Genomic DNA, 25,503 nt, shown 5'->3' with positions numbered 1-25,503 from the left:
ATAATTCTGCTTAGCGATACGTACATGTGGAATCGCAGCGGTACGACATCCTCTGTAATTATTGCTTTTCATCGACCTTTCATCTAAACCTGCGGTGCTGAATCGCGGCTCATTTATATACTCCGCCCGCTTATCTCCGATTTCCTTTGGCCCCCGGTAATACCAAACTTAACGAACGCAGAGTTTCATGTCGTTTTCAGATAATCCTCCGATTAACTGCATGAACCTATCGGCCGTGGAGCAAAATCGGATTAAACATCCGTTCGACATTTTATCGACGGTATTCTCAGTCGCCGATCGAATTCCGATACGCAGGACCGCTCGAGGCGCTAGCGAATTAATCCGTCCGTTTCAACCGGAAAGGATCGATTCACGAGCGTCTCGAGCGAAGCGGTGTATTCCGCTTAAAGTAAGGTTTTTCTTAGCGCTATGAATTTTTGCAAGAAACAGACTCGATCCCGGCCTCTGTTACTCCGGTTTAGTCACCCGGCTTAATCAGACAGAACCGCTTCGATCGATCTGGAGCCGCTCGGTTTACTGTACGTCAACCCGCATCCGAGCTTTCTGTCTAGGCCATCGTCTACAAAGAACGATCGGAGTACCTTAGCGAGTTTCAAACCGATCGCGGTTCGCGTCGGATTTGAAACGATCGTATAGAGCAAAAAGGGCTATCGCTACAACCGCGAACCCGAATCTTATTATACAAAGCGACACGACCTTACGGAGGAATGTTGCCTTTTGTCGCCGGTTTAATCGAGGAAAAACGAGTTACATAATGCAGCAGAGAATATCCATCGCCTCCCGATACATTCGACGTGCCGGTTACGCGTAGAATCAGAATACCTTCTCGGAAAATTACGGTGCGGATGGACCAAACAAGTCCTCCGTGAAGCGGCTGTACGACAAGTTTCAAGAGTCAGGAAATGCGGTAGATACAGCCAAAAGCGGTCGACGGAAAGTTCCAGTACCGAAAAAGTCGATCGATCTGCAAGCCGCATATTCGTCCCGAGAAGCCTGTGCGACGCCTATCTAGCAACTCCGGTATCTCCGTCGATTGTGCCCGGATGTCATCGCGCGAGCGTTTGAAGACGCATCCGTACGTAATTTGCGTGATACTGGAAAACGTATAGTTTTCTGTCGGCGGTTCACGTCACGCGTAACGTCAGACGGAGAAGAACTCCACGATCGGTTTCGGTCTGACGAGGTACGGTTCCACCTCGACGGATACGTGAACGCGCAGAATTCACGCGTTCGGTGTAGGAAAATCCACATCGGCCGCACGAGTCTCTTCTGCGCGGACAAAACGCGGATGTTTGGTGTGCGGTGTCGCCTAGGTGAATCTTCATGACGTTTTTCGAGGCACGGTGAACGGTGAGCGCCACGTACAGACGATGCAACAGTTTGTAAACGGTATACGTGCGGACCGGCAGGACGATGCGACGACTCGTACGGCCGACAACTATGACTTTCACGGATCGGTAATTTCGAAGGGGTTGCTGCTCCCCTGCGGTCCTTTGATTTATCATCTCCTGACGTTCTCTTGTAGGGATATCGTAAGGATGCCGCTTAGAAAAGTCATCCTGACACCGTTCTCGAATCGCAGAGCTAAATCGAACGACGTGTCGCTGCAGTTCTTCAACAAAGGTTACGACGTGAGTTTAAGAGCGCGCAACGTTTTTGTTATGTGAATCGCGTAATGGAGGCCGCTTTCAACAATTATTGTATTTTACTAATTTTCCCGTAACGTTGCGTCACGTTTTTTAATTATACCCCTGTAGTTAAATTTGACGTTATTTCACACTCCAGGGACTATGTTGCTAACGCAAGCCGTCCACGGTGGCCCGATCGAATTTCATAGTCAGAATTCTCCTTGAATTTAGCTTTTTTGCGCGAGGCTTAAGTTCGGAGCGGGCCTAAAAACGGTAATAACAGGTGGATACCGATTATAGTAACTGTTTTTTTTATAACGATAATTAAATTAAAAGGTCGTACCTTAACGGTGACCAAAAGCGAGGACCGTTTACATCATCTGGCCGACGGTTATAGTGACGGAAGAATAGCTATAAAACGTAAAAAAAAGTTTTGTTATTTTCTTTTACTTTGTTACGTAAAGAAAAAGGCCGATGCAATATCGGGGTTATGAACTTAGTTTTTTCCAGGAATATCGGTCGGTCATTCGTATTAGTTCGGTCGAGAAACAGATTCGAATATATTTTGCTCTTTAATGACGTTTCTTATTTTTCCTGATTAACGACCGTTTACGGAAATTGTTTACAATCGAACGACGTTTGTCGTCAGTTTAGATGATAATATTATAATTAAATACGGTGCTGTTTATCGGCATTTTTATCATCAGTCGCTCGATCGGTTTGATCATTTACGAATCCGTTTTTGTCATTTATTAATTTGTTTTACGAATTCTAAGAGATATTTTTCAAAGTCGAATAAGTACAGTAGTAAATAATCGTTCCGATCGGCTTAATTTTATTTAATTTTTTTAAGAGAAGATCGCTGAAATCGTGCGAACAGCAAACATATTTATAACGGAAGACGTGGATTAAAGATTTTTTTTTTCTTAACAAAATTAGTTTAAAAGAAAATAAAAACCCGGTTGAAAGTGAATAATTAATAAAATATAAAAGTTTTTAGATATCGACCGCATTCAACAGCGTAATTGAACGTTTAACGTAGCACCGATAATAGAAACACCGTAAGCTAAATCGACATAGCCTACCGTTCGAAAAAAAGCCGAAGTTAAAAGCATCATTTTAAAAACTCGTTAGCGCTCAAGTATTTTCCGCGTTATTGTTTTGTACATTGTAAGCCAAGTTATAACCCGCAAGAGTAAAATAATTGTAAAAAAGGTTAGAAAAACCGTACGAGTTAGGGATTACAGTTCAAAAGTGAGTTTCTTAAAAAGTACACGTTCTATATAATCGAGTAAAATAATAAAATTTTTACCCGAAAAAAACCAAATTAAATGCGTAACAATGTTATTTTATTATTATATCTTTGCTGCTGAATTTTGAAGTACAAATCGGTTCATAATAATAATAATAATAATAAATTTCATGACGTTTGTTGTAAACAGTATCTCATTTCTGATGATATCCTGGCGCGTAAATGCGCTAATATTTTTAAAATTACGCATCCGCTGGTGTCATCTCTTTGTGAAAAAACAGTTAATAGCTTTCTCCTTGTCTCGTAGATAATTCATTGGAATCTTTTTTCTGTCGATTTTACGATTCAGTTTTTAATGACGTGAATTTATTATTATTATTTCTTTATAATTGTTTACGACTGTGAAGATAAAGCGGTATTTGTATTTGATAGTCCATTATGTTTTTGTTTTTTTTTTTAATTTGCTACATCTAACCTGCAAACGCTAGAATATCGTTTATTACATTATTACTTCAACCTAAAAGTCTTTATTTGCTTGCGGGTTTTATTTTCCCTCCATTATACAGCCTTTTTTCCCGTTTAGCCTCCGGGAATTACCGTTCAAGTATTACTTCAGAGGACGATATGTATGAGTGTAGTCTTGTACAGTCTCAGTTCGACTATTCCTGAGATGTGCGGTTAATTGAAACCCGACCGCCAAAGAACACCGGTATCCACGATCTAGTATTCAAATCCGTGTAAAAATAATCGACTTTACTAGGACTTGAACGCTGGAACTCTCGACTTCCAAATCAGCCGATTCGAGTAGATGCGTTCACCGCTAGACCGACCCGATGGTTTCTATTATACAGCCTGTTCGTAAATTGATTTACGTTTTAAAAATTGTATTTGTTGACAAAATACCGACTTCATTACAATTAAACTAAACCGTCAAGAATTTCAGATTTGTGATCTCTATATACGTTTCACGGTAGATCGTTTCTTTTTTTAATATTTGCTACTGCTTTCCGAAGAGTTTCTACGCTAACGGAAATACAGGGTCTTCATAAAAACGGCGGGGTTTTAAACATGGAAAAATGAAAGTACTTACACTTGATGTTGTTTATTTACGGTTCCCACAGGCAGGAAGTTGTAGAAAAAATCAGGAAAATTTAGGAAAAATTACAAAAAATTTCAGAGAATTGTATTTTTGTTACCGAATTAAGATTATGTATTAATAAAGTATTTTTTAAGTAATCCTGACCCCCGTAGGGGAAGACACCCTCCGTTCCGAGCCCTTATGGGCTTTACTGGAGATCATCTTCGAAAACTCGGCTTTTGACATATTCCAGTCCGCTTCGGCCAGGATATCACGACCGACATTCCCATCTGTGTACTGCTATTTAACGAACTCGAAACAAAACGCATCTCACAGAATCTTAAGATCTAACTAAACAAAGGAACCGGACTACCTACCCGTAGAAGGTAAAAGCGATTCGACGCACAACACGAAACGTAAAAATATTACACGGAAGAATAACAACACAGTAACGTTGAAACGAAGCAAAACAAAAGGACAAAAACAATTTATAAAACAAAGCATCAACAAAAATATAATACAAAAGAAATCCAAACAGGCTGTTGACCCCCTCAGCAATCCTTTCCTTTGCCAAGTACATTATAAAACTACACTATTGCTCGTTCAGCCTGGCTTCTCCGGCTTACACGGAGATCCAACGCCCACCCGATAAGATCAAGCCGACATACGGTCTCCGTACGCATTATAACTCGTACTTCGAACACGGTAGGTGTCGTCCGATCGTCCACGCCGAGGAAACACCCCAGAATCTTCCAGGCCGAATTTCTGCAAGCTGTCCCTAAAAGCACCTTGGCCGGAAAGAAATTGCGTCGCATATTTATTAGGGTGCACCCAAGAGGCGTCCCGCAAACGAACAACATTTGGAGAGACATCGTACGTATAACGCCCACCATCTGTCTCATCCCATCTGACAGCCATGTCGTTCAATTTCTCGAACTTTATCCGAAGTCAAGTCACCGGACTTGTTAGCAACATACCGCTGCTGCTTCTCAGACGCGATCAAGTCTATCGGTTTCACGCTTGCAATCGCCAAGACCGACTCCCGTGAAATAGTACGGTAACCACCCTTTACCGTTAAAGTAATTCCAAAATATATTCGATATATTTTCCCGGCATCGGAAAGCGGCGCGATCCCATCGCCTAGCATATTGCAGCTGTGCGCTTTAAGCGGCCATTAACATTCCTTAATTATTCTTTTATATTTGGATATACCAAATTGCACTTACTTTTTTAACCGGTGAAATTTTAACAAAAAGTTAAACCGTTGAAAATTTAAAGGTTAACCGTTTCTTAGAATTTTTCTCAAACCACCACGATTTTTATTTTTTTTTATATTAGGTAATTAATCGGTTTTTAATGGTACCTAAGAAGACTCTTTTTTTTTTCTTTTTTTGTTTAGCGGAACCGCGGTAAGGTATTACTTCAGAGGATGATATGTACGAATGTAAATCAAGTGTAGTATAAAAGACTCTGTTTAATGACCGGTGATTAAATATAAACTTATACCCAGAATTCAGTAGGTTAAGAAAAAGCGGAGATTTGTATCGTCATGCGTTTTGTGATCCGTGTAAAAACTATTTATACGGGCCGAAAGGCAGTGACTTCGAACAGTTAAGGGAAGCGGCTTAATGAAATAGTAAAGATAAGGAGATCTCGGCCTTCGCTGAAAAAGGTTTTATCTCGAAGTGGTACTTCGACTCGGCAAACTAAAACGGTGGTTGCGATACATCTGTGTGTTCCTTGCCTGGATCTTCTGATCGGAGTAATAGCATCGAGTCCTCGACTTCGTTTACGCAAAATGGCAAACAATTACTTCTTTTTTTTATAAAGACGATGTTTATGTAGGTTCTCGATGTTGGACTGTTCATGTGAAGATGTCGGTGCAACTTTTAAAATTATGTTTCGTTTTAGTTGTACAGAGTCTGCATTCCAGCTTGGAGCTACTAAATGCTCTATGCCATTAATCACGGCCTTGCACCGTATTTTGCTTACGTTGGAATAATAATGACAAAATATTTTTCGAATAAATGTTAATAATGTTTGTTTCCGTACAAAATAAGGTGTTCTGTTCTTATCTTTTGCTCACAGCGATGAAGTTTTCGTTTAAGTTGTGATCATACATATCTTCTTGTTAAATTTTTATGCAAACCGAGTTGTTAAATATTGTTTTTTGTTTCTTTGCAAAATAATGTAGGCTAATTTTTGTTAAAAACATTTAGCGATTTTAGGAATCTTCCTGGACATTTCTGGGGCGTTTAATAATCGGTGGTGGCCCTCGGCCATTTATCAACTGCAAAGACGAGAATGGACTGTGAGTGAATTGCAGGTCGTGCAAAGTTACTTCAGCGATCGGGATGTGCTGTTACGCGAGGGCAGCCATGAGGTGGGCAAGACGCTGCCCAAGGATTGTTCCCAGGGCAGCGTGTTGTGTTCTTTCTTGCGGGACGGAGTTCGATTCTCTTCTGCGGCTGAGGTTGCCCACCGAGTGTCGCATGGTGCCTTATGTTGATGAAAGGCTCCTGCTAATCGAAGGATGCTCGCGGAGGGATATAGAACTCCGAGCCAGTCAGGCTTGCAGGATACTTGAGCTGCGGGTCATCAACGTAAGATTACGTTCAGCCCGGAGAAGACCACGATGAATGATGCTCCTCAAAGGCCGTTTGGCAGTGAGTCGGCGAGTCCATGTTTCGATGGCAGGCCAGCGCATAAAATATGTTCCGACTCCAAAGTACTTCGGGGTGTTTCTAGATGATAAAATGCAATTTAAGAAGCGCCTTCAGTACTTCACGGAGAAAGCCTGTTGTGCTTTCTTTGGTCTTAACTTTGAGACCATATGTATCCTTTATAAGGGCGTCTGCAAAGCAATTATGCTATATGCTGCGCCAGTTTGGGCGGATAAGCTGAAATTCAAAAGCTATCGGGTTATACTGTTGAGGGCGCAACGCCTAATATCGTTAACGGTAGCGGGTGGCTAACGCATGATTTCACGTGAGGCGATCTTGGCGATTCCAAGCGTGAAACCGATAGATTTTCTTGCATCAGAGGCAACAGCTTATGTTGCTAAGAAGTTAGGTGAGTTAACTTCTGAAAAAATGCGGGAAATTGAACAAAATGGCAATGCGGCAATGCTTTGTGGCAGGCCAGATGAGGTGTGGCGGAGGGCAGACGTTATGCGCGCATGTTTTCTTTCTAGATGTTTGCAGGGCGCCTCTTGGGTAAACCCAAACAAATATATGAAGCCATATCTTTCTGGGCACAGCGCTTTTAGGGACAGGCTCCAGAGTTTAGGCCTGGTGGATTCAGGAATATGTCTGCAATGCGAACAGTCGGATGACATTCATCATGTTTTGTATGAATGCTCCAAATATGAGTCGATGTGCACGGAGATTATTTGCGGGTTCGATATTATCGCGTCGGTGTTAGATCGTGTTAATTATCGAAACGAGGCCGAAAGGGTCATAGTGAAGAACTTAATAAATTACTTGGCAAAAGAAAGGATTGCTGAGGGAATCTAGGGTGCCGCTTGAGTTTTACCGCTTTCTGATTCTAGTTTTTGTTACCGTTTTGAATTCATGGGTTTCTTTTATGTTTGTTGTTGTTCTTGTATTCTTTGTTATTGCATGTTAGACTCAGGTCTTTACCTTTTGGGCGGGTAGTGGATTTCAGTTCCTTATTTTTGCTATTCATTTTTGTTTGAGACTTAGTTTAGATGTCTTTTGTTTTCTTTTCTTGAGAGTTCTTAGCGATACTAGTACACCAATGGGAATGTCACACGTGGCATTCACATTGGTGGTTTTGTTTATGAATGCGATCAGGTGAAAGTGGATTTCACACCATCATTATCTAAACTTAAGGATAAGATTTTTGGTTACCGATGTGGGAAGATCTTATATTTTAGATACTTATGTTTTGTAATATGCGTATTAATTTTTTTTTGTTTTATTTTGCAGCCATTTATAACTGGAGCGGGGATTGTAGATATGGATTACCATTGGAAATCGGTGATACTGTTCATATTTTGGAGGAATGTACGGGTATGTATATAATTTATTCGTTTATTGTATTAATGTTTATTTATATTGCCATTATCAGCCAACAACAACTTACATTTAACTTTTTTCTGTGATGAAGATGAAGGGTGAATTTTAAAAAATGCAATCGAAAAATATCTTACCCGATTAGGATTTGAACTTACTCTGCCGTAGAGTTTGACAATTATATTTTTATAAAGAACATTGTCTTGTCAAAACCGTCTGGAGCTAACGATAAGAAGAATCCTATTTCATATACATTTGTGTGCGTTAAACTACTGTTGTAAATTATTTCACTTACTCAACTATATTGCTTGTCATGCAGCAATACAGTATCCATTGTTTGATAAAATTTGTGTATCGATAAAATATTGAATTATTGACTTGCCATAATAAAAATATCAGATATTTTTACAGAAGTGTTTGTAATTTGGTTTTACATTTTTTTTTTACTTCATTTTTGTACATTTTTAATTTTTTTAAAAAGTCATACGAAGAAAAATGTTACTCTTATTGAATCAAAACTGTTCTCAAGTTATGTTGTAAACAGACTGCTTCTGAGATTTAGCCAGGGCTCTTTGAAATATTATTTACTATTTTTTCAAAAAGATTTTTTTCTAATTTTCTTTAATATTTGCATGAAAATCTTAAAAAATATCTGAATAAAGTTCAGGTTTATATCATTATGGTATAAAAATCCACTATGAGTAATTGTGACAAAACAAATAAAAAAATAACTTCAATTAGTGATTATTAAAAAATTTAACCGTTCAAATTTTATATATATATAATGTATTCATAAAATTATGGTGGGTTTCAAAGTATTAGTTTTGGAACAAAGCTTGACAAAGACTTGTTGAAATGAAGAGGAACCCTCCAAGAATTTTACCTATTCAGCAGATTTTGATACCAGCTCCTTTAGCTGCCCTGCAGATAATAAGACGGTATTAGTTTCTTGCTCCATATGGTAATGAGAATCTGATTTAATATACAAAACAGCTGTGGTTAATCCATTCCTTTATACGATCCAAATTTCTTTATTTGAACAGAGAAACTTGCGTCTCTACATAACCCCGAAAATAATCTATAGGTATAAGATCTGGAAACCATACAGGCAGGCGGCTATCCACCCCTCTTGTCTAACCCGTTACTGAAAAAATGTTTTGTTTAGGTAATCCCACACATATGTGACAAAATGTGGAGGAACTCCGTCTAACTGAAAAATGGAATTTTAAAGTTTTCGGGATACTCCAACCCTATAAAATAGCCAGAAAATTCTTTCCCGTTATAATTAATTTAGCGAACAAGAAGGATCGATAACTCTTGTCTCATGTGATTGTGCACCGCACGAAAATTTTTTTTGATTTCACATTGATGTTTCATAATGATACGAAGAGATTCAGTACCCGATATTCAAATATTATACGATGCGTACGAGCCGAAACATAAAATCTAGCTTCATCTCTGAAACATAAACTCTACTAAAAACTTTCCATTATGATCTAACCCGTTCAGAATATCTGTTGTGAAATTAAGATAGTTTAATTTTTGTCGGGTAGATAAATTCCATGTAACGCTTGAATCTATAATTAGTAACGTAGTCGTTTTACTAAAAGTGTTACGAACAGTAGTTTCTGGAATGCCTAGCTATACAGACACTTTCACCCTGACTCTTTAATTCTACGCAAATAACTTGTTCAAACGGCTTCAAAGGTCTTGTCAGACGCTGATGGTTGTCCTGAATGTGATTTACTCCAGTAGACTGCCCGTTTCTCCGAGTTGTTTAGCCTATTAACAATTTTTTGTTTGTTTTTGAATCGGCGCTTCATTATGCATATGACATTATTCACGCCTGACAAGTGTAACCTGCTCGACTTAGTAAGCTACAAAACAAATTGAACGTTTCTTTACGGTGCTGACAAGCTTTATAGGGCTATTAACCTAGCGCTGAAACTTGTTTACATATCAAAAACTTGGACAGTCTCTCTTCATTTTGTCATATCTTGGTGATTTTTGTTCTAAAGTTACAACTGTTTAAAGCCCTATTTATTATTTTACAATAATACTTTGTATTTGATGAATTGAAAACTTTTGCCTTTTTCAAAGCCGGCTAGAAAAAGATATTAGAAAATTTAAATATTAAAAACGATAAAATCAATTTTTTTCTGTTTTGCACTCTGAATTGTAAGTTGATGTCTCAAACGTTCCAGATATCTCCTTAGATGAATGACAATTTAACCATTTATCCATGAGCGAGTTGAGTCACTCGGTTTGCTTTTTTATATGACTTTTTATGTATAAAGAAGGAGGTATGCTTAATAGTAAGAAAACTCGGAAACCGATTTACAAAAAATTTACTTAAACTTTAAAACTTTAGACCATTTAATTGTTTAACTTTCAACAGTAATTACTATGTAAAAATTAATTAATTAAAAAGCAATAAATATTAATTAACAAACAAACAATGCTTAGGAAATCCTTCAAACGTAGCATTTATAGAAGTATAAAAAATTTATAAAACCGTTTACCAAAATAATTATAGATGATCGTAATCAAGAGTGACACGCATTCTGATCTGGAGATTTCAGTTGTTTAGACTGTTTTTGTCCCAAATTTGTTCTTTCAATATTTTTTTGGCCGACTGTGGTTTCTACTTTTTACTTTTATTCTATAAACACGGTTAGAAATAAGTCTACTTATTTCATTGAAGTCTGTAGTTATAAATGTTATTTTTTTGTCCGATCAATATTTATTTTTTTACTTGATTATCATATTTTAAGAAATTCAATATTTTTTACCCGGTATTTTCTCAATACATAATGATAGTGGTTATTTAAGAAAGAAAATAATAATTTAGTTTTATGTGTAAAATCAATTTTTCGTAAAGTGTTTTCGAAAGGTTTTATGAAGTGTTAAATTTTAAATTATTAAATTTCAACTCTAAAATTCAATTTATTCATTATTTTGTCGGTTTTTTTAAAAAGTTTTATATAAAAAAAGCAAACACGTTTGCTGTGAATCGAAACAGAAACCATTATACGCTTGTGCTGTACGGTCAAAATGAAAATCTTGCTGGAGGAAAAAACATTAGGTCTTTTTTAAACTATTCTAATGCGTAACAGATTTCATTAATTATAAATAACTAAATTCATTTAAATTTGAGAAAAAATGAGTCGGTAAGAAATTAATAAAAAATTTGAATAGCAAACGGCATGAACCTACCCCTTCAGGCTATAGGAGCACCCTTGACTGGTAATGTGTACGATCAATACTTATATTTTCTGTTACTATTATTATAAATTTTACTTTCTTTTATTTCTCTTCTCTGTAAAATGTGAATTTAAACTAGTATGTAACACGTATTTCTTACTAGAGGATTATTTAATAAAAATATTGCTTTGATGATGAAATCTTACGTACTTTTGTAACTGTCTGTTTCATTAGGTGGATGCTTGTTTTTTCATACCTCGAATACTTCTTTTTTTTTTTTTTAATTGTTATTATGGAATAGATTACTGTATTTATCCTGATATCTAGTAATTTATATTTTTTTTGCAATTATCTTTTGATATTATCTTCTGGCTTTAAATTTTGTTTCAAAAACTAAGTTCTGCGAAATCTTATATTATTTGCATTGTTTTTCATAAATTTTCTTTTTTAACCGGTAATACTTATTTTAAATGAAATTCAGAATATAAGAATTATTATAGACAAATTCTTTATTAAAATTTCACAAAAGACTGTGTTATTAAAAAAAAAAAAAATAGAAGTAGGGTTGATTAATTTTATTACTTGCACGGTCTGAAATAGTTTTTTAGAATTAACGATTCATCAAGAGGAATCTAGAGCTCCTGCACAAATCTTCACAACTGTAATTTACAAATGATAAATCTTACGAGTTGTAATTTTTTTTTTTTAATTGATTTTCTGAAAAATACTTCCTCATTAAAATAACATACACGGGGTGTTCAATAATTAATCAGACAAATTGATGTAGAGAAAAAATGATTTATTTAATGACAACGAAACTTACGCTACTTTTCGACATAGTCTCCAGCAACATTTAGACACTTGTCCCACTGTTCTGTAAGCTTTGTGATTCCCTCAGTAAGGAGTCTTTTTTTTTTTTGTTTTTTTTTTTTACCGCTTGTCAACTACTTGCCATGTAAAAAGTCTTTGAGCGGGCTGAAAAAATGAAAATCAGACAGGGCAAGGTCAGGTAAGGAGGTTTTGGCAACACCTGCCAATCCAACTTCTTGAGCATATCTTTGAGTGTATTTATGGACTTTAGTTAACCGTCTTGATACTCATCTCGACCGTGGTTTGCAATAATTCAGCACGTCATGAACGGTTGAATGCTTGGTTTCAACGCTAACATTACACAAACAAGCAATTTGGGAAATTTTGATCGGCCTGTCTTCACAAATAAGATCATTTATGTGACTTTATAGCACAGTAGTCAAAACTTCAGTCGGTCTTCCAGAGCGGTGGAGATCAGTCGCGCTTGTACTACCGGAATTAAACCGTTCCACCCGCTATACATGTTACCGCAGTTTAAACACTTTTCACCGTACTGTTTCAACATTCTTGAGTAAATTTCCACCGGTTTTACAGCTTCTGATAGCAAAAATCTTAATGCTGAACGTTGCTCTTCCAGTGAACATGTTTCAAGCGGAGCTGACATTCTGAAATCAACAAAAGAGGTAACGTTTGGATTAATTATGATCGAACAGCTGATTAAATGTGTTCCCAAGGTTCCCGACTTGACTCTCAAAAAATTTCATTGTCTTTCAACAAACCGTTTTTTCTCTATGTCAATTTGTCTCCTAAATTACTGAACGTCCCTCTTATAACCCAACATTTCCTCTGATCAGAAGTATCACGGAGTACTTGAGTAACGTGTTAAATTATTTCCTTACAACCTGATTATGAAAAATGTCAACGGTTGAAATAACAGTTCACCAACCGGTTTCTTTAGATCACTGAAAGTAGACGATGCTGTGTGAATTTCCTATTGTGTTTTTAATATTTTCTTAGCGTTTAATAACCAAAGACGTTGATTCTATTTAAAAACAAATTTTAATTATAATAAATTATCACGATTGAAGTCATAATAATTAAAAGATAGAAAAAACCGACCGATCACAATTATAAAGTCAATTCTCATCTATATTGTGAAAAACTTCAGAATATGAACTACGAAAAAATATTCTGCGTATAATAACGAACCGTGTATAAAACTTGGCTTGAAATATTATTCAAAAAGATGGAAATTATGCCCCGAAAACTAACACGATTAAAAGAAGTAAACATAAACTGTAATAAAATGAAAATAGTGCCGGCCTCTGTGGCACAAGTGTTAGCCTCTTGGCCTTTCAGCTGGAGGTCCTGGGTTCACATCCCAGTCAGGCATGACATTTTCACACGCACAATACAAATCATTAATCTCATTCTCCTCGGAAGCAGTACCTAACAGTGGTCCCAGAAGTTAAACAAAAAAAAAAGAATCAAAATAGTAATTCGATTTAAATACCTCGGAGAAATAATAAACGACCTAAATGAATAAACTTCAATCCAAATAAGAAGAAACAAACTAGCCAAAGCTCAAAAATTAACCCGATATATTTACAATAAAGATATAGCCTATCGATAAAAATAAGACGCTGTAACGTAGTTATAAAACCAGAAACCACTTCCGCCAGAATGAACAATTAAAGACAGACTTACTCCAGAAAATTAAAAGAAGAATTGGAGGAACTTGCATCGATAAAAAATACCAGAAAGACAGACAGTGGTGGATTATGCCGAACAAAGTTTTGCACAAAGCGTTAGAACCCATCACCGATACCGTACGTAAGAGGAGACTAGGATCCTTTGAACGTATTGTGAGGATGCAAGAATTTTCTGAAACAGCTACTATGTACAGTCTTAATTCGAAAAAACACCAAGACAGGATGCAGATGGATCAGAGAAATAAGAGAGGATCTGAAGGAAATTGGCCTCACACCAGAAGACACCACAGGTAAGATAAAATTAAACATGAAAATCAAGAAAAAAAACTTGCAACACAAACAAAGATCGGAACTTATGAAAAGTACTGGGAGGATTGCAAGGCCCAAACAGGACTGACTAGAGTCATAAAAGATAATAATAGTAATGGACTATATTTTTTTATTGTAGATTAGTTATGTGTGTTCAACCACTTAAACTTCCATCCATATGATCTGTGAATAAATAACTTAAAAATTAACCTACGCCGTGTAGCTGTCAACTCCTGTTCAGTTTCATGCGAGTTGAATTTGCCCAGAATTTACCGGTCCGGTTTTGAAATATGATTATAATGTACATAAGAAAATATTTATTTTTTAGCTTTCATGTAGAATTTTTCTTCCCTAGTTATTGTAGGCGGTAGAAATAAAAAATTATCAAAGAAAAATTGTAAGAAATAAAAAATTATCAAGTTTTTTTTACCGTGTCGGTAAACTTCAACATGTACTCCTTTTGTTGTTCGTAGAATGTCCAACTGATAATCGGTTTCGCATGTGTTTGTCAACATCTAAAGTAGTTATGTCTGGCGAACGTGATGGCCAGGGAATGAGACTGTTACGCCCGATCCATCTGTCATCCCCGATGCGGTGGTGCATCATCCTGCTGGAAAATCGCTGTAGGTTGCAAATCATTTAGTTGAGGTATAGCATATCCGGATAAATGTTAGATTGCTTGATGAAAAAGAAGGGACCGATGACTCTGTTGCGCATCAAACCGCACCGCACATTCACTTTACAGGAATCTCTAATTTTTTCCCCGGTAAAGTACAGATTTATTGACCCGCATACTCTCACATTATGCCTGTTTACTCTTAGCCTTGTCTGAAAAATACAGTCGCTGCAGGTAATTGTTGTTATCAATCCGTCGCAAAATCTCAGTCGCAAAGGCAGCACGACAAGGGCTGTCGTCTGGCTGTAGATGTTACAATATCTGAACTTTATATGCGTGCAACCTTAGTTTGTTGTGTAAAATTCTGTTTACTGTTGACCGGGTAATCCCTAGTTCACGAGATGCATGTCAGATAGATTTTGAAAGGCTATATAGAAATGCTTGCCGCAAAACTTCAGCCTTCTCTTCGCTAACGAATGGCCGCTCTGTTTGCAGAAGGTCGACTGCACTTCCATTCTCCTTAAATTTTGCATACCGCACAACGATAATCTTGCTATCAGGTGCTGGTTGTCCATATTCCCTTGTAAAATTTTGCTATACAGTAATCGGTGATTCCGACTTGTGATACCACAACACACGTTGTGCTTTCTCCTGGATCGATGGCATTTTATAAAAAATTGATTACAATGCCTTTTACTCTGTCTCTGCAGCAAACCGATATTAAAAACTTGATAATTTTTACTTTCTTTTGCTATAAACCGCTCAACTGTAAATGTAATGGTTTTTTATGCAATAAATTTTTGTAATTGTGGAAAGACTTTATGGACACTCTGTATGTGGGGGTTATACCAGTAAAACTAGATGAAAATTAAAACCGTTTTAAAATTAAGATGGGATTTTCTATCCTGTATGAAAAACCAGAGAAGTACTCGCGTTAAAATTTTTGTTTAAAAAATATTGCTTTTTTCAGGTTTTCATTTTTACGAAACATTTCAATGATTTCCTCAGCCGTTTTGAAAATTTGATGAACGACAGTTTTTAGTTAAAATTGCACGCATTACTTTCTTCATTTTGTCATAAATTTGACTCTCAGATTCTTATGCAGTTATATAATGCGCTCCTTTTTTTCAAACTTAGTATCATCCGGCAACAACAGTTTCATTTGTTTTCCTTCAGCTTGTAAATCACAATACCCTTCTTCTCCCAGTAACTTTTTTTCTATTTCTCAACTATCTTACAATGCGGTTTCAACATTTTTTTTATTGTCTTCAGTCATTTGACTGGTTTGATGCAGCTCTCCAAGATTCCCTATCTAGTCGTTTCATTTCAGTATACCCTCTACATCCTACATCCCTAACAATTTGTTTTACATATTCCAAACGTGACCTGCCTACACAATTTTTCCCTTCTACCTGCCCTTCCAATATTAAAGCGACTATTCCAGGATGCCTTAGTATGTGGCCTATAAGTCTGTCTCTTCTTTTAACTATATTTTTCCAAATGCTTCTTTCTTCATCTATTTGCCGCAATACCTCTTCATTTGTCGCTTTATCCACCCGTCTGATTTTTAACATTCTCCTATAGCACCGCATTTCAAAAGCTTCTAATCTTTTCTTCTCAGATACTCCGATCGTCCAAGTTTCACTTCCATATAAAGCGACACTCCAAACATACACTTTCAAAAATCTTTTCCTGACATTTAAATTCATTTTTGATGTAAACAAATTATATTTCTTACTGAAGGCTCGTTTAGCTTGTGCTATTCGGCATTTTATATCGCTCCTGCTTCGTCCATCTTTAGTAATTCTACTTCCCAAATAACAAAATTCTTCTACCTCCGTAATCTTTTCTCCTCCTGTTTTCACATTCAGCGGTCCATCTTTGTTATTTCTACCACATTTCATTACTTTTGTTTTGTTCTTGTTTATTTTCATGCGATAGTTCTTGCGTAGGACTTCATCTATGCCGTTCATTGTTTCTTCTAAATCCTTTTTACTCTCGGCTAAAATTACTATATCATCGGCAAATCGTAGCATCTTTATCTTTTCACCTTGTACTGTTACTCCGAATCTAAATTGTTCTTTAACATCATTAACTGCTAGTTCCATGTAAAGATTAAAAAGTAACGGAGATAGGGAACATCCTTGTCGGACTCCCTTTCTTATTACGGCTTCTTTCTTATGTTCTTCAATTCCTACTGTTGCTGTTTGGTTCCTGTACATGTTAGCAATTGTTCTTCTATCTCTGTATTTGAACCCTAATTTTTTTAAAATGCTGAACATTTTATTCCAGTCTACGTTGTCGAATGCCTTTCCTAGGTCTATAAATGCCAAGTATGTCGGTTTGTTTTTCTTTAATCTTCCTTCTACTATTAATCTGAGGCCTAAAATTGCTTCCCTTGTCCCTATACTTTTCCTGAAACCAAATCGGTCTTCTCCTAACACTTCCTCCACTCTCCTCTCAATTCTTCTGTACGGAATTCTAGTTAAGATTTTTGATGCATGACTAGTTAAACTAATTGTTCTGTATTCTTCACATTTATCTGCCCCTGCTTTCTTTGGTATCATTACTATAACACTTTTTTTGAAGTCTGACGGAAATTCCCCTTTTTCATAAATATTACACACCAGTTTGTATAATCTATCAATCGCTTCCTCACCTGCACTGCGCAGTAATTCTACAGATATTCCGTCTATTCCAGGAGCCTTTCTGCCATTTAAATCTTTTAATGCTCTCTTAAATTCAGATCTCAGTATTGTTTCTCGCATTTCATCCTCCTCAACTTCCTCTTCTTCCTCTATAACACCATTTTGTAGTTCATTTCCTCCGTATAACTGTTCAATATATGCCACCCATGTATCGACTTTACCTTTCGGATTATATATCGGTGTACCATCTTTGTTTAACACATTATTAGATTTTAATTTATGTACCCCAAAATTTTCCTTAACTTTCCTGTATGCTCCGTCTATTTTCCATTGTTCATTTCTCTTTCCACTTGTGAACACTTTTCTTTAATTCACTCTTCTTTCGCCAGTTTGCACTTCCTGTTTAGCATTTCTTAATCGCCGATAGTTCCTTTTACTTTCTTCATCACTAGCATTCTTATATTTTCTACGTTCATCCATCAGCTGCAATATATCGTCTGAAACCCAAGGTTTTCTACCGGTTCTCTTTATTCCGCCTCAGTTCGCTTCTGCTGATTTAAGAATTTCCTTTTTAACATTCTCCCATTCTTCTTCTACATTTTCTACATTATATTTTTTACTCAGACCTCTTGCGATGTCCTCAAAAATCTTCTTTACCTCCTCTTCCTCAAGCTTCTCTAAATTCCACCGATTCATCTGACACCTTTTCTTCAGGTTTTTAAACCCCAATCTACATTTCATTAACACCAAATTACGGTCGCTATCAATGTCTGCTCCAGGGTAAGTTTTGCAGTCGACGAGTTGATTTCTAAATCTTTGCTTAACCATGATATAATCTATCTGATACTTTGCAGTATCGCCTGGCTTTTTCCAAGTGTATATTCTTCTATTATGATTTTTAAATCGGGTGTTGGCAATTACTAAATTATACTTCGTGCAAAACTCTATAAGTCGGTGCCCTCTTTCATTCCTTTTGCCCAGCCCGTATTCACCCACTATATTTCCTTCCTTGCCTTTTCCAATGCTTGCATTCCAATGTCCAACTATTATTAAATTTTCATCTCCTTTTACGTGTTTAATTGCTTCATCAATCTCTTCGTATAGACACTCTACCTCATCATCATCATGGGCGCTTGTAGGCATATAGACGTTAACAATCGTTGTCGGTTTAGGTTTTGATTTTATCCTTATTACAATGATTCTATCGCTATGCGTCTTGAAATACTCCACTCTCCTCCCTATCTTCTTGTTCATCACGAAACCTACTTCTGCCTGCCCATTATTTGACGCTGAGTTAATTACTCTAAAATTACCCGACCGAAAGTCGCCTTCCCACCGAACCTCACTAATTCCTACTATATCCACCTTCATCCTACCCATTTCCCTTTTTAAATTTTCTAGCCTACCAACCTTTTTCAAGCGTCTAACATTCCACGCAACGACTCGTAGAATGTTATTTTTTAGTTTTCAGGTGACCCCTTCCTTTGTAGTCCCCACCCGGAGATCCGAACGGGGGACTATTTTACCTCCGGAATATTTTACCAAGGAAGGCGCCTCCATTATTGTTGTGTGAAAATGCAGAGAGCCACATTTTCTTGAAAAAAAAAAAACAGCTGTAGTTTTTCATTGCTTTCAGCTGCGCAGTACTCAGAGGACTGAGTGATGTTGATATGGCCGTTTAAGTCATTGTGACTCACACCCCTAACAACTACTAAAAGAGCTGCTGCCCTCTTTCAGGAATCATTCGTTAGTCTGGCTCTCAACAGATACCTCTCCGATACGGTTGCACCTTCGGTCCAGCTACTCTGTATCCCTGAGCACTCAAGCCCCTTCACCAACGGCAAGGTCTTATGATTCATAGAGGGGGGTTTCAACATAGGCAAACATTTTTATTAAACTTATTCTCTTTGTATTTTTTGTGACGGGTGTTGATTTAATTCATACAGTTCTATTTGTTTAATTGTAACATTTTATTTAATTTCATCTTACAGTATCTTTAATTGAGATGTGACAGTTTAAATGTTTTATGACCTTCAGCTCTTGTAAGTTGTTGTAACATGTAAAGCTTTTTTTGTAATGGAAGAACCCGATCAAAACGTTTTGCCTGTAGAGCTGTGCATTATAAAAAAAATGTAAGGATGTAGATTCCGATAGGAAATTTCTGAACTTTTGAACGCAGTAAATCTCGTTAAGAGTTGAGATCAAATAGTCGTCAATAGTCTATATGAATATAACAATTAATGAGTCTTATGATACTGTAGCAAGGTAAAAAGTATTCTCTTTACTAACTATATAAAAAAAAAACCGTATTTCTTCCTTCTTTATATAAGCAAATTTTTTTTCTCGAGTTTAATAAACTTCGGTAATTTTTTAAATATTCAATAAATACGCCCTATTTGCTTGATACGCAATTCAAAATATGTAAAATTAATTAATGATTAAAAAACCCGCTTACCGACTATTTTTATATGCGTTCAAGCGCTTTCAGAATAGAATTTCATAATCAGGAACTTAAAAACGCATATTATATTCGTATTTACTTAAGTCGACACGATTTTAAACGCGAGACGAATTATACGTGTATGTAAACGAATTTACATACGACAACAAAGTTTTAGTTTATTAAGAATATAATATTCCTTTTTAAGTTGCTGATGGTGGAATTCTACTCCGAAAGCGCTTGAACGCATAAAACGATTGTCGGTAAGTAGGTTTTTTAATTATTAATTAATTATATAATCGTACCGACAAGCCGTGTTTGATAAAATGCAAAATTAACCTTTGTATTAAGAAATTACTCTATACCGAATTGTTTTTCAACAATAACTTTGTATTATTTACCCCGGTCTTTATTAAGGCCGTGGTGCAAGGAACACAATCCAACTTTACCTCTTTGGTAGCGACGATAATGACTCTGCGTTCTGTAGTGCGCAGTGTAATATGCTACTGTATGTTCGACTCTTTTATAGTAAAATTAACGTAAAATAGCGCAATACTAAGTTACTAATTAGGGACACGATAAGATTTTGGGAAAGTAAAAAATGAACGTGACCTTTTTTATGATTTTTGACAAACACGAAGATAAGTCTCTAAATTCATACAGATCTCAAAAAATCATATTTTTTTACGTGTAACTTGTACAATCTTTTTTAAACGTTAAGATTTCCGCCTTTTGAAAATTATATTGTAGTGCATCGATATTACTTTAAATCGGCGTAGATAGAGAAAAGATTTTGGATCTTGTTTTAAATATATCGATTTGCTATTTTGGGTAATAAATCAAAGCTTTTTTTTAAGTTTTTGTTAAGTATCGACGCTATGAAAAAATATGTAGAATAGAAAGTTAAAGGTAATAAAGCGCTTTCTAATTTTCATTTTGAACGGTCTGTCTACAATAAAATAGAAAAAACTTAAGCGGATTTTGAGATTGAAAAAAATATCTTATTTTTCACAAAAACAGGTATTTAAACTTAACGAGATCTGCTGTATTTTGTAGTTCAGAAAATTTCCTATCGGAATCTACATCCTTTGAATTTTTTTGTAATTGTAGCTCTACAGGCAAGATTTTTTCGATCGGTCTCTTCCGTTTAAAAACAATCGATGAGTTTTACACGTTACAATTTACAAGCGAGCGAAGGTTACAAAACATTTTTAAACCGTCTCATCTCGGTTAAAGATTCTGTCGATTTTAAAGATAAAAAAATCGAGAGAATACAAATCGTAAGGAATCGAATACCCTATAACTTTCGTTTTTGTATTAAATAATATCAAACTATTTTTTACGAAAAAGGAACTTTTAACATATCCATTTACAAAGAGATGAATGTGCCGTTTAACTTTCAAAATACCATAACTTACAGAGTCTGAAAAAAAAAAAACACATTGTCGAGAACTAAAAATCCTACAATGTTTATTTGAAAAAACTTTTAATTAGAGGCTTTGATAAAATGTTATTTGCAAAAGATGGAGGTAAAAATACGACTTTTTTAAAGGCTTAAAAAAAGGGAAAGCGTTAAAACTCTTGTCGATTTTGGTTAAAGAAAGTCACTTTCAAAACAAATTTGTTTTGTGAAAAATTTGACCTAATTTTTAGGGAAAAAATGCACTAATTACTTAGAATTTGTAGTTTTTTATTCTTAAATTTCACGCCAAAACTTAAAAAACTTTATTCCCAAAGTTTACTTTGTATTAAGTGCCAAAGTTGACGCGATTCCTTTGTGATCCTAATTAGTTTCTTGTTAAAAGATTATTTTTTAATCTTTTGGTGAAAAAGGCAATGTGACAGCGCTTCTATTTTGGCTCTTCCTTGTAAGCTTATCTTTAGACGATTAATATTCTTGCGAGCGGACGTGTCATTTTCTCGATCGATTTATTTTTTATCGTACGTCACTTATTATGTAGGTGACAGAGATGAGCCATTTTTACTATTGACCGTTTCTTATTCTGCTGAAGAATCAGGTTAGCGATCTTTTTGCGGCGATCTCGGTCGCGGTATAAAACCGGTATGTGTATTTACTGAAAATATTATCGATATCTATTATTTTTAGAGAATGTGTACGATCGATTTTATTTTTAATACGATTAATTATTTTGTCCTTTATTTAAATATTCAGCATCGCCCTTTGTAAGATGATAAATCTGCAGAGGTTTTGCGACCTAATGATTCCAGAACACCTAAAATGTCTCAGGAAGTAACATCTTGAAATTGAAGGATGTGAAGAACTTTTTCTAGTATAATTCTTGCCTTAATATTTTTTTTCATTACGTCATTTTTATTTATTTTTCACGATATTATATTTCCTCGTTAAATTTAAATACCTTGGGAATATAATGTCCTTGAAAAGAACATTAATAAAGAAATACCTGTTAAATTAAACATTTATTTTATCTACTACAAAATTTCTTCATAAAATATGTTTAATTCTCGAAACATTTTTAATTTAACATTTTTATTATATCTATTTATTTAATTTTATTCGTCTATTTTCAGTTAAGTAAATTTGATCTTATTTATCGTCGGTGACACGAGGTAGATATTAAATTTTGTAGTAGATGAAACATTTCATTAGAAGACCTCTTATTACTCTGTTAATTGTTACATCCTTTTATATTTACCGTGTTTAGCGATGGTAATATAGTTATTGTGCAATTGTATATCATGTAACAATAATAATACTATAATTATTACGACCTTACTCGTGTTTGTTTCCATATTATGTAATTCAATATGTTCACGCTCATTTATTTTGATGTAGTATGAATTTTAGTTTTTTATTACAAAAACCTTAAAAAACACAGAATTGATATCGAGATTACATTTTTCAAATTAATACTTTATAATCGATCGATTATTTTAATATTATTTTTATTTTGAACCGATTATGATCTTTTACGACCGTATAGGATCACTTCAGTCGGTCCGTTATCCATGATGGGACTGTTTCGGTCTTCCTCCCGATACTTTTTCACATTTTCCCATCTTCACGGCCTGTTTAGCGTTGAAAATGTTTGTGTCGTGAGTTTTTCTTGCGAGGGATTTTGTACTTCATTTTCTTGTTTAATTTTATCTTATCTTCGGTAGCTTCTGATTTGCTTCAGATCCTTTCTTGTTTCTTCGATTCGTGTGCATCCAGACTGAGATTGTACCGTACTACCTGTTTCAGAAGTCTTGAAACTCGCTTCCTCGTGATATATCCGAAGAAACCTAGTCTCTTATTCGCGTATCGGTGACGGTTTCTAACTCTGTGTACATGACTTTGTCGGGCGCAATCCACCGCTACTCGTCTTTATGGTACTTCCGATTCTTCTGCTGATTTTCTGGAGTCTGTCTGTTTTTGATTGTTTGTTCTGGCGAAAGAGTGTTTCCGCCGCATCAGCGGCTTCCGGTTTTATAACTGTGTCGTGGTGTCTTACTTTTGCCCTTATCGATAGGAATTTTTTGTTGTGTACCGGGTTAATTTTTGAGCTTTAGCTAGTTTGTTTCTTCTTATTCGGATCCACGATTTTTCGTATAGGTTGTTTGTTATTACTTCTCCGATGTATTTAAATCAGCCTATTATTTTGATTCGATTACCGTTTAATTTATATTTACTTCTTTTAATCGTGTCGGTTTTTCGGACATAATATTTGTCTTTTTGAATGATTTTTTTTGAGGCCGGTTTTATTTACGACGTTTTGAAGTTCTAATATCTGTGATTTAAGTCCAACGGGCTGGTCTAGCGGTTAACTTGTCGTTGCAAATCGGCTGATTTCGAAGTCGAGAGTTCTAAGATACAAATCCTATTAAAGGCAAGTACTTTTGTACGGATTTGAGTACCTGACCCGGTAGCCAGAACGCAAAATTTAAGTGTTAAATCTGCAAACTTTGAAAAACCGATTTTTAAAGTACGTTTTTCTTTGAAGGCTACGTTTTAAGTTACATAAGATATAGTCCGACCAAATTACACTCGATGTAAAAAAATCGTTACCTGGACTTTTATAAGTGGAAACGGTAAAAGGGCTTATAGTAAACGTAAAAAAAATTTTTCAATACAAAAGTTGTAGATCGTACAAAAATCTACAACTTTTGTAGAGGTTTTTAACCTAACCTCAAAATTTCCGAGAAGAATGCGGAAAACATTTTATTTCGTTATTTATTTTTCATTTCCGCAAAAGTAATTTAATTTTTACGAAACTCTGTGAAATTATAGCGTTCGGTGTCTTAAATAACCGCAAATATATTTGACGTCAACTTTCGCCGGAAATCGCAATTATACCGTTTTTCAACCCTACACCACCACCACCGTCATCGCTCACGCATTTATTATTTTTTTACGTTTGTTATAAGCTTAAGCCCCTTTACTATTTCTACTTATAAAAGTCGAGGTAACAATTTTTTTCCACCCTAAATGAGTTATTTCGATCGGTCTAGTAAGCCTTTTTTGAATATTAATTTTCTTTCCGTCGGCTTGTCTTACAGAGACACAATCCTTCTTGCCTGGCATCATTCTGGTAAATATTTTTGACACATTTAATAACATTTTTATCGATTACGTAACTGAGTTTCTTTATGCCGATTTGCGGCAATATTTCACTAGTTTCAACAAATCGTTTGGATCGACCGGTTAAATACTTATATTAAACTCTGTTTAAATTTTTTGAATGCTTTCGGCTGCTCGGTAATAAACGTAATATATTAATTTTTTCCTGGGTTGGTGTAACCGTTTTCATTTTATCCTTTATTTTAACGATTAATTCTTCATATTCCCTACCTTTTTCTTTTTCCCGTTTAGCCTCCGGTAACTACCGTTTAGATAATACTTCAGAGGATGATATGTATGAGTGTAAATGAAGTGTAGTCTTGTACATTCTCAGTTCGACCGTACCTGAGATGTGTGGTTAATTGAAACCCAACCGCCAAAGAACACCGGTATCCACGATCTAGTATTCAAGTCCGTGTAAAAATAGCCGGCTTTACTAGGACTTGGACGCTGGAACTCTCGACTTCCAAATCAGCCGATTTGGGAAGACGCGTTCACCGCTAGACCAAGCCGGTGGGTTTCATATTCCCTACCTAAATCGGCATAATTTTGCGGTACTAACCGGTTTCTTTTGTAGAAATAATTAAATTAAAGGAATCGTTTGAACTTTATTTTTTTTATTGGTTCCTTTGCGCCGCTCGATAATTTTTGAACCTTAACGGAGAAATGCCAAGTACAAGCTTTATTCACCGACTCGACTATAATACATTGAGGTTCAAATGTATGTTGGCATTCCGGTTCGCTTTCTATACTTGTGATTTTTATATTTTGTTTAAGCGTTTTGTATACAGTGCTCTGCCTGGAATTAATTTTAAATTTGGATCGCTTGTTGAAAGTGTCAAACGTATTTCTCGAAGAGATTTAACCGATTTAGCGTGACAGTTACACGGGTCAGAGCGACTTTTCCCGTTAATATGAAAATATTTGTTTACGCTTTCGGTTTTATGAAAAATACAGATATTTCTTGTTTCGGTGCATCCGCTTCTTAAATATATCAATGTTATTTGCTGTTCAGTAAATTCTAAAATATCGTGCAAAAATGAAGATTTAATTTGTGACGTACTGTTTCTGCGTGAATGGCAATTAAACACTCTGTAATCCGTTACAATCTGTTAGTATAAATTATAAAACTACCTATTACACCTCGCCAGTTTCTCTACAGTTAAAAT

At 35.6% G+C, this 25,503-nt stretch overlaps 1 protein-coding gene across 1 annotated transcript in view; it reads left to right on the top strand.

Moving 5' to 3' along the window:
- spg (dedicator of cytokinesis spg) overlaps positions 1 to 25,503 on the top strand; it is a 288,431-nt gene that overhangs the window by 26,296 nt on the left and 236,632 nt on the right. The window contains exon 2 of the mRNA XM_075380362.1: positions 7,930 to 8,013. Coding sequence (XP_075236477.1) covers positions 7,930 to 8,013 — 84 coding nt within the window. The remainder of the gene's footprint in view (positions 1 to 7,929; positions 8,014 to 25,503) is intronic.

The sequence above is a fragment of the Lycorma delicatula genome, chromosome 12 (assembly GCF_047948215.1).
Source record: "Lycorma delicatula isolate Av1 chromosome 12, ASM4794821v1, whole genome shotgun sequence".
NCBI lineage: Eukaryota > Metazoa > Arthropoda > Insecta > Hemiptera > Fulgoridae > Lycorma > Lycorma delicatula.
This window is presented reverse-complemented; position numbering and strand designations above follow the sequence as displayed.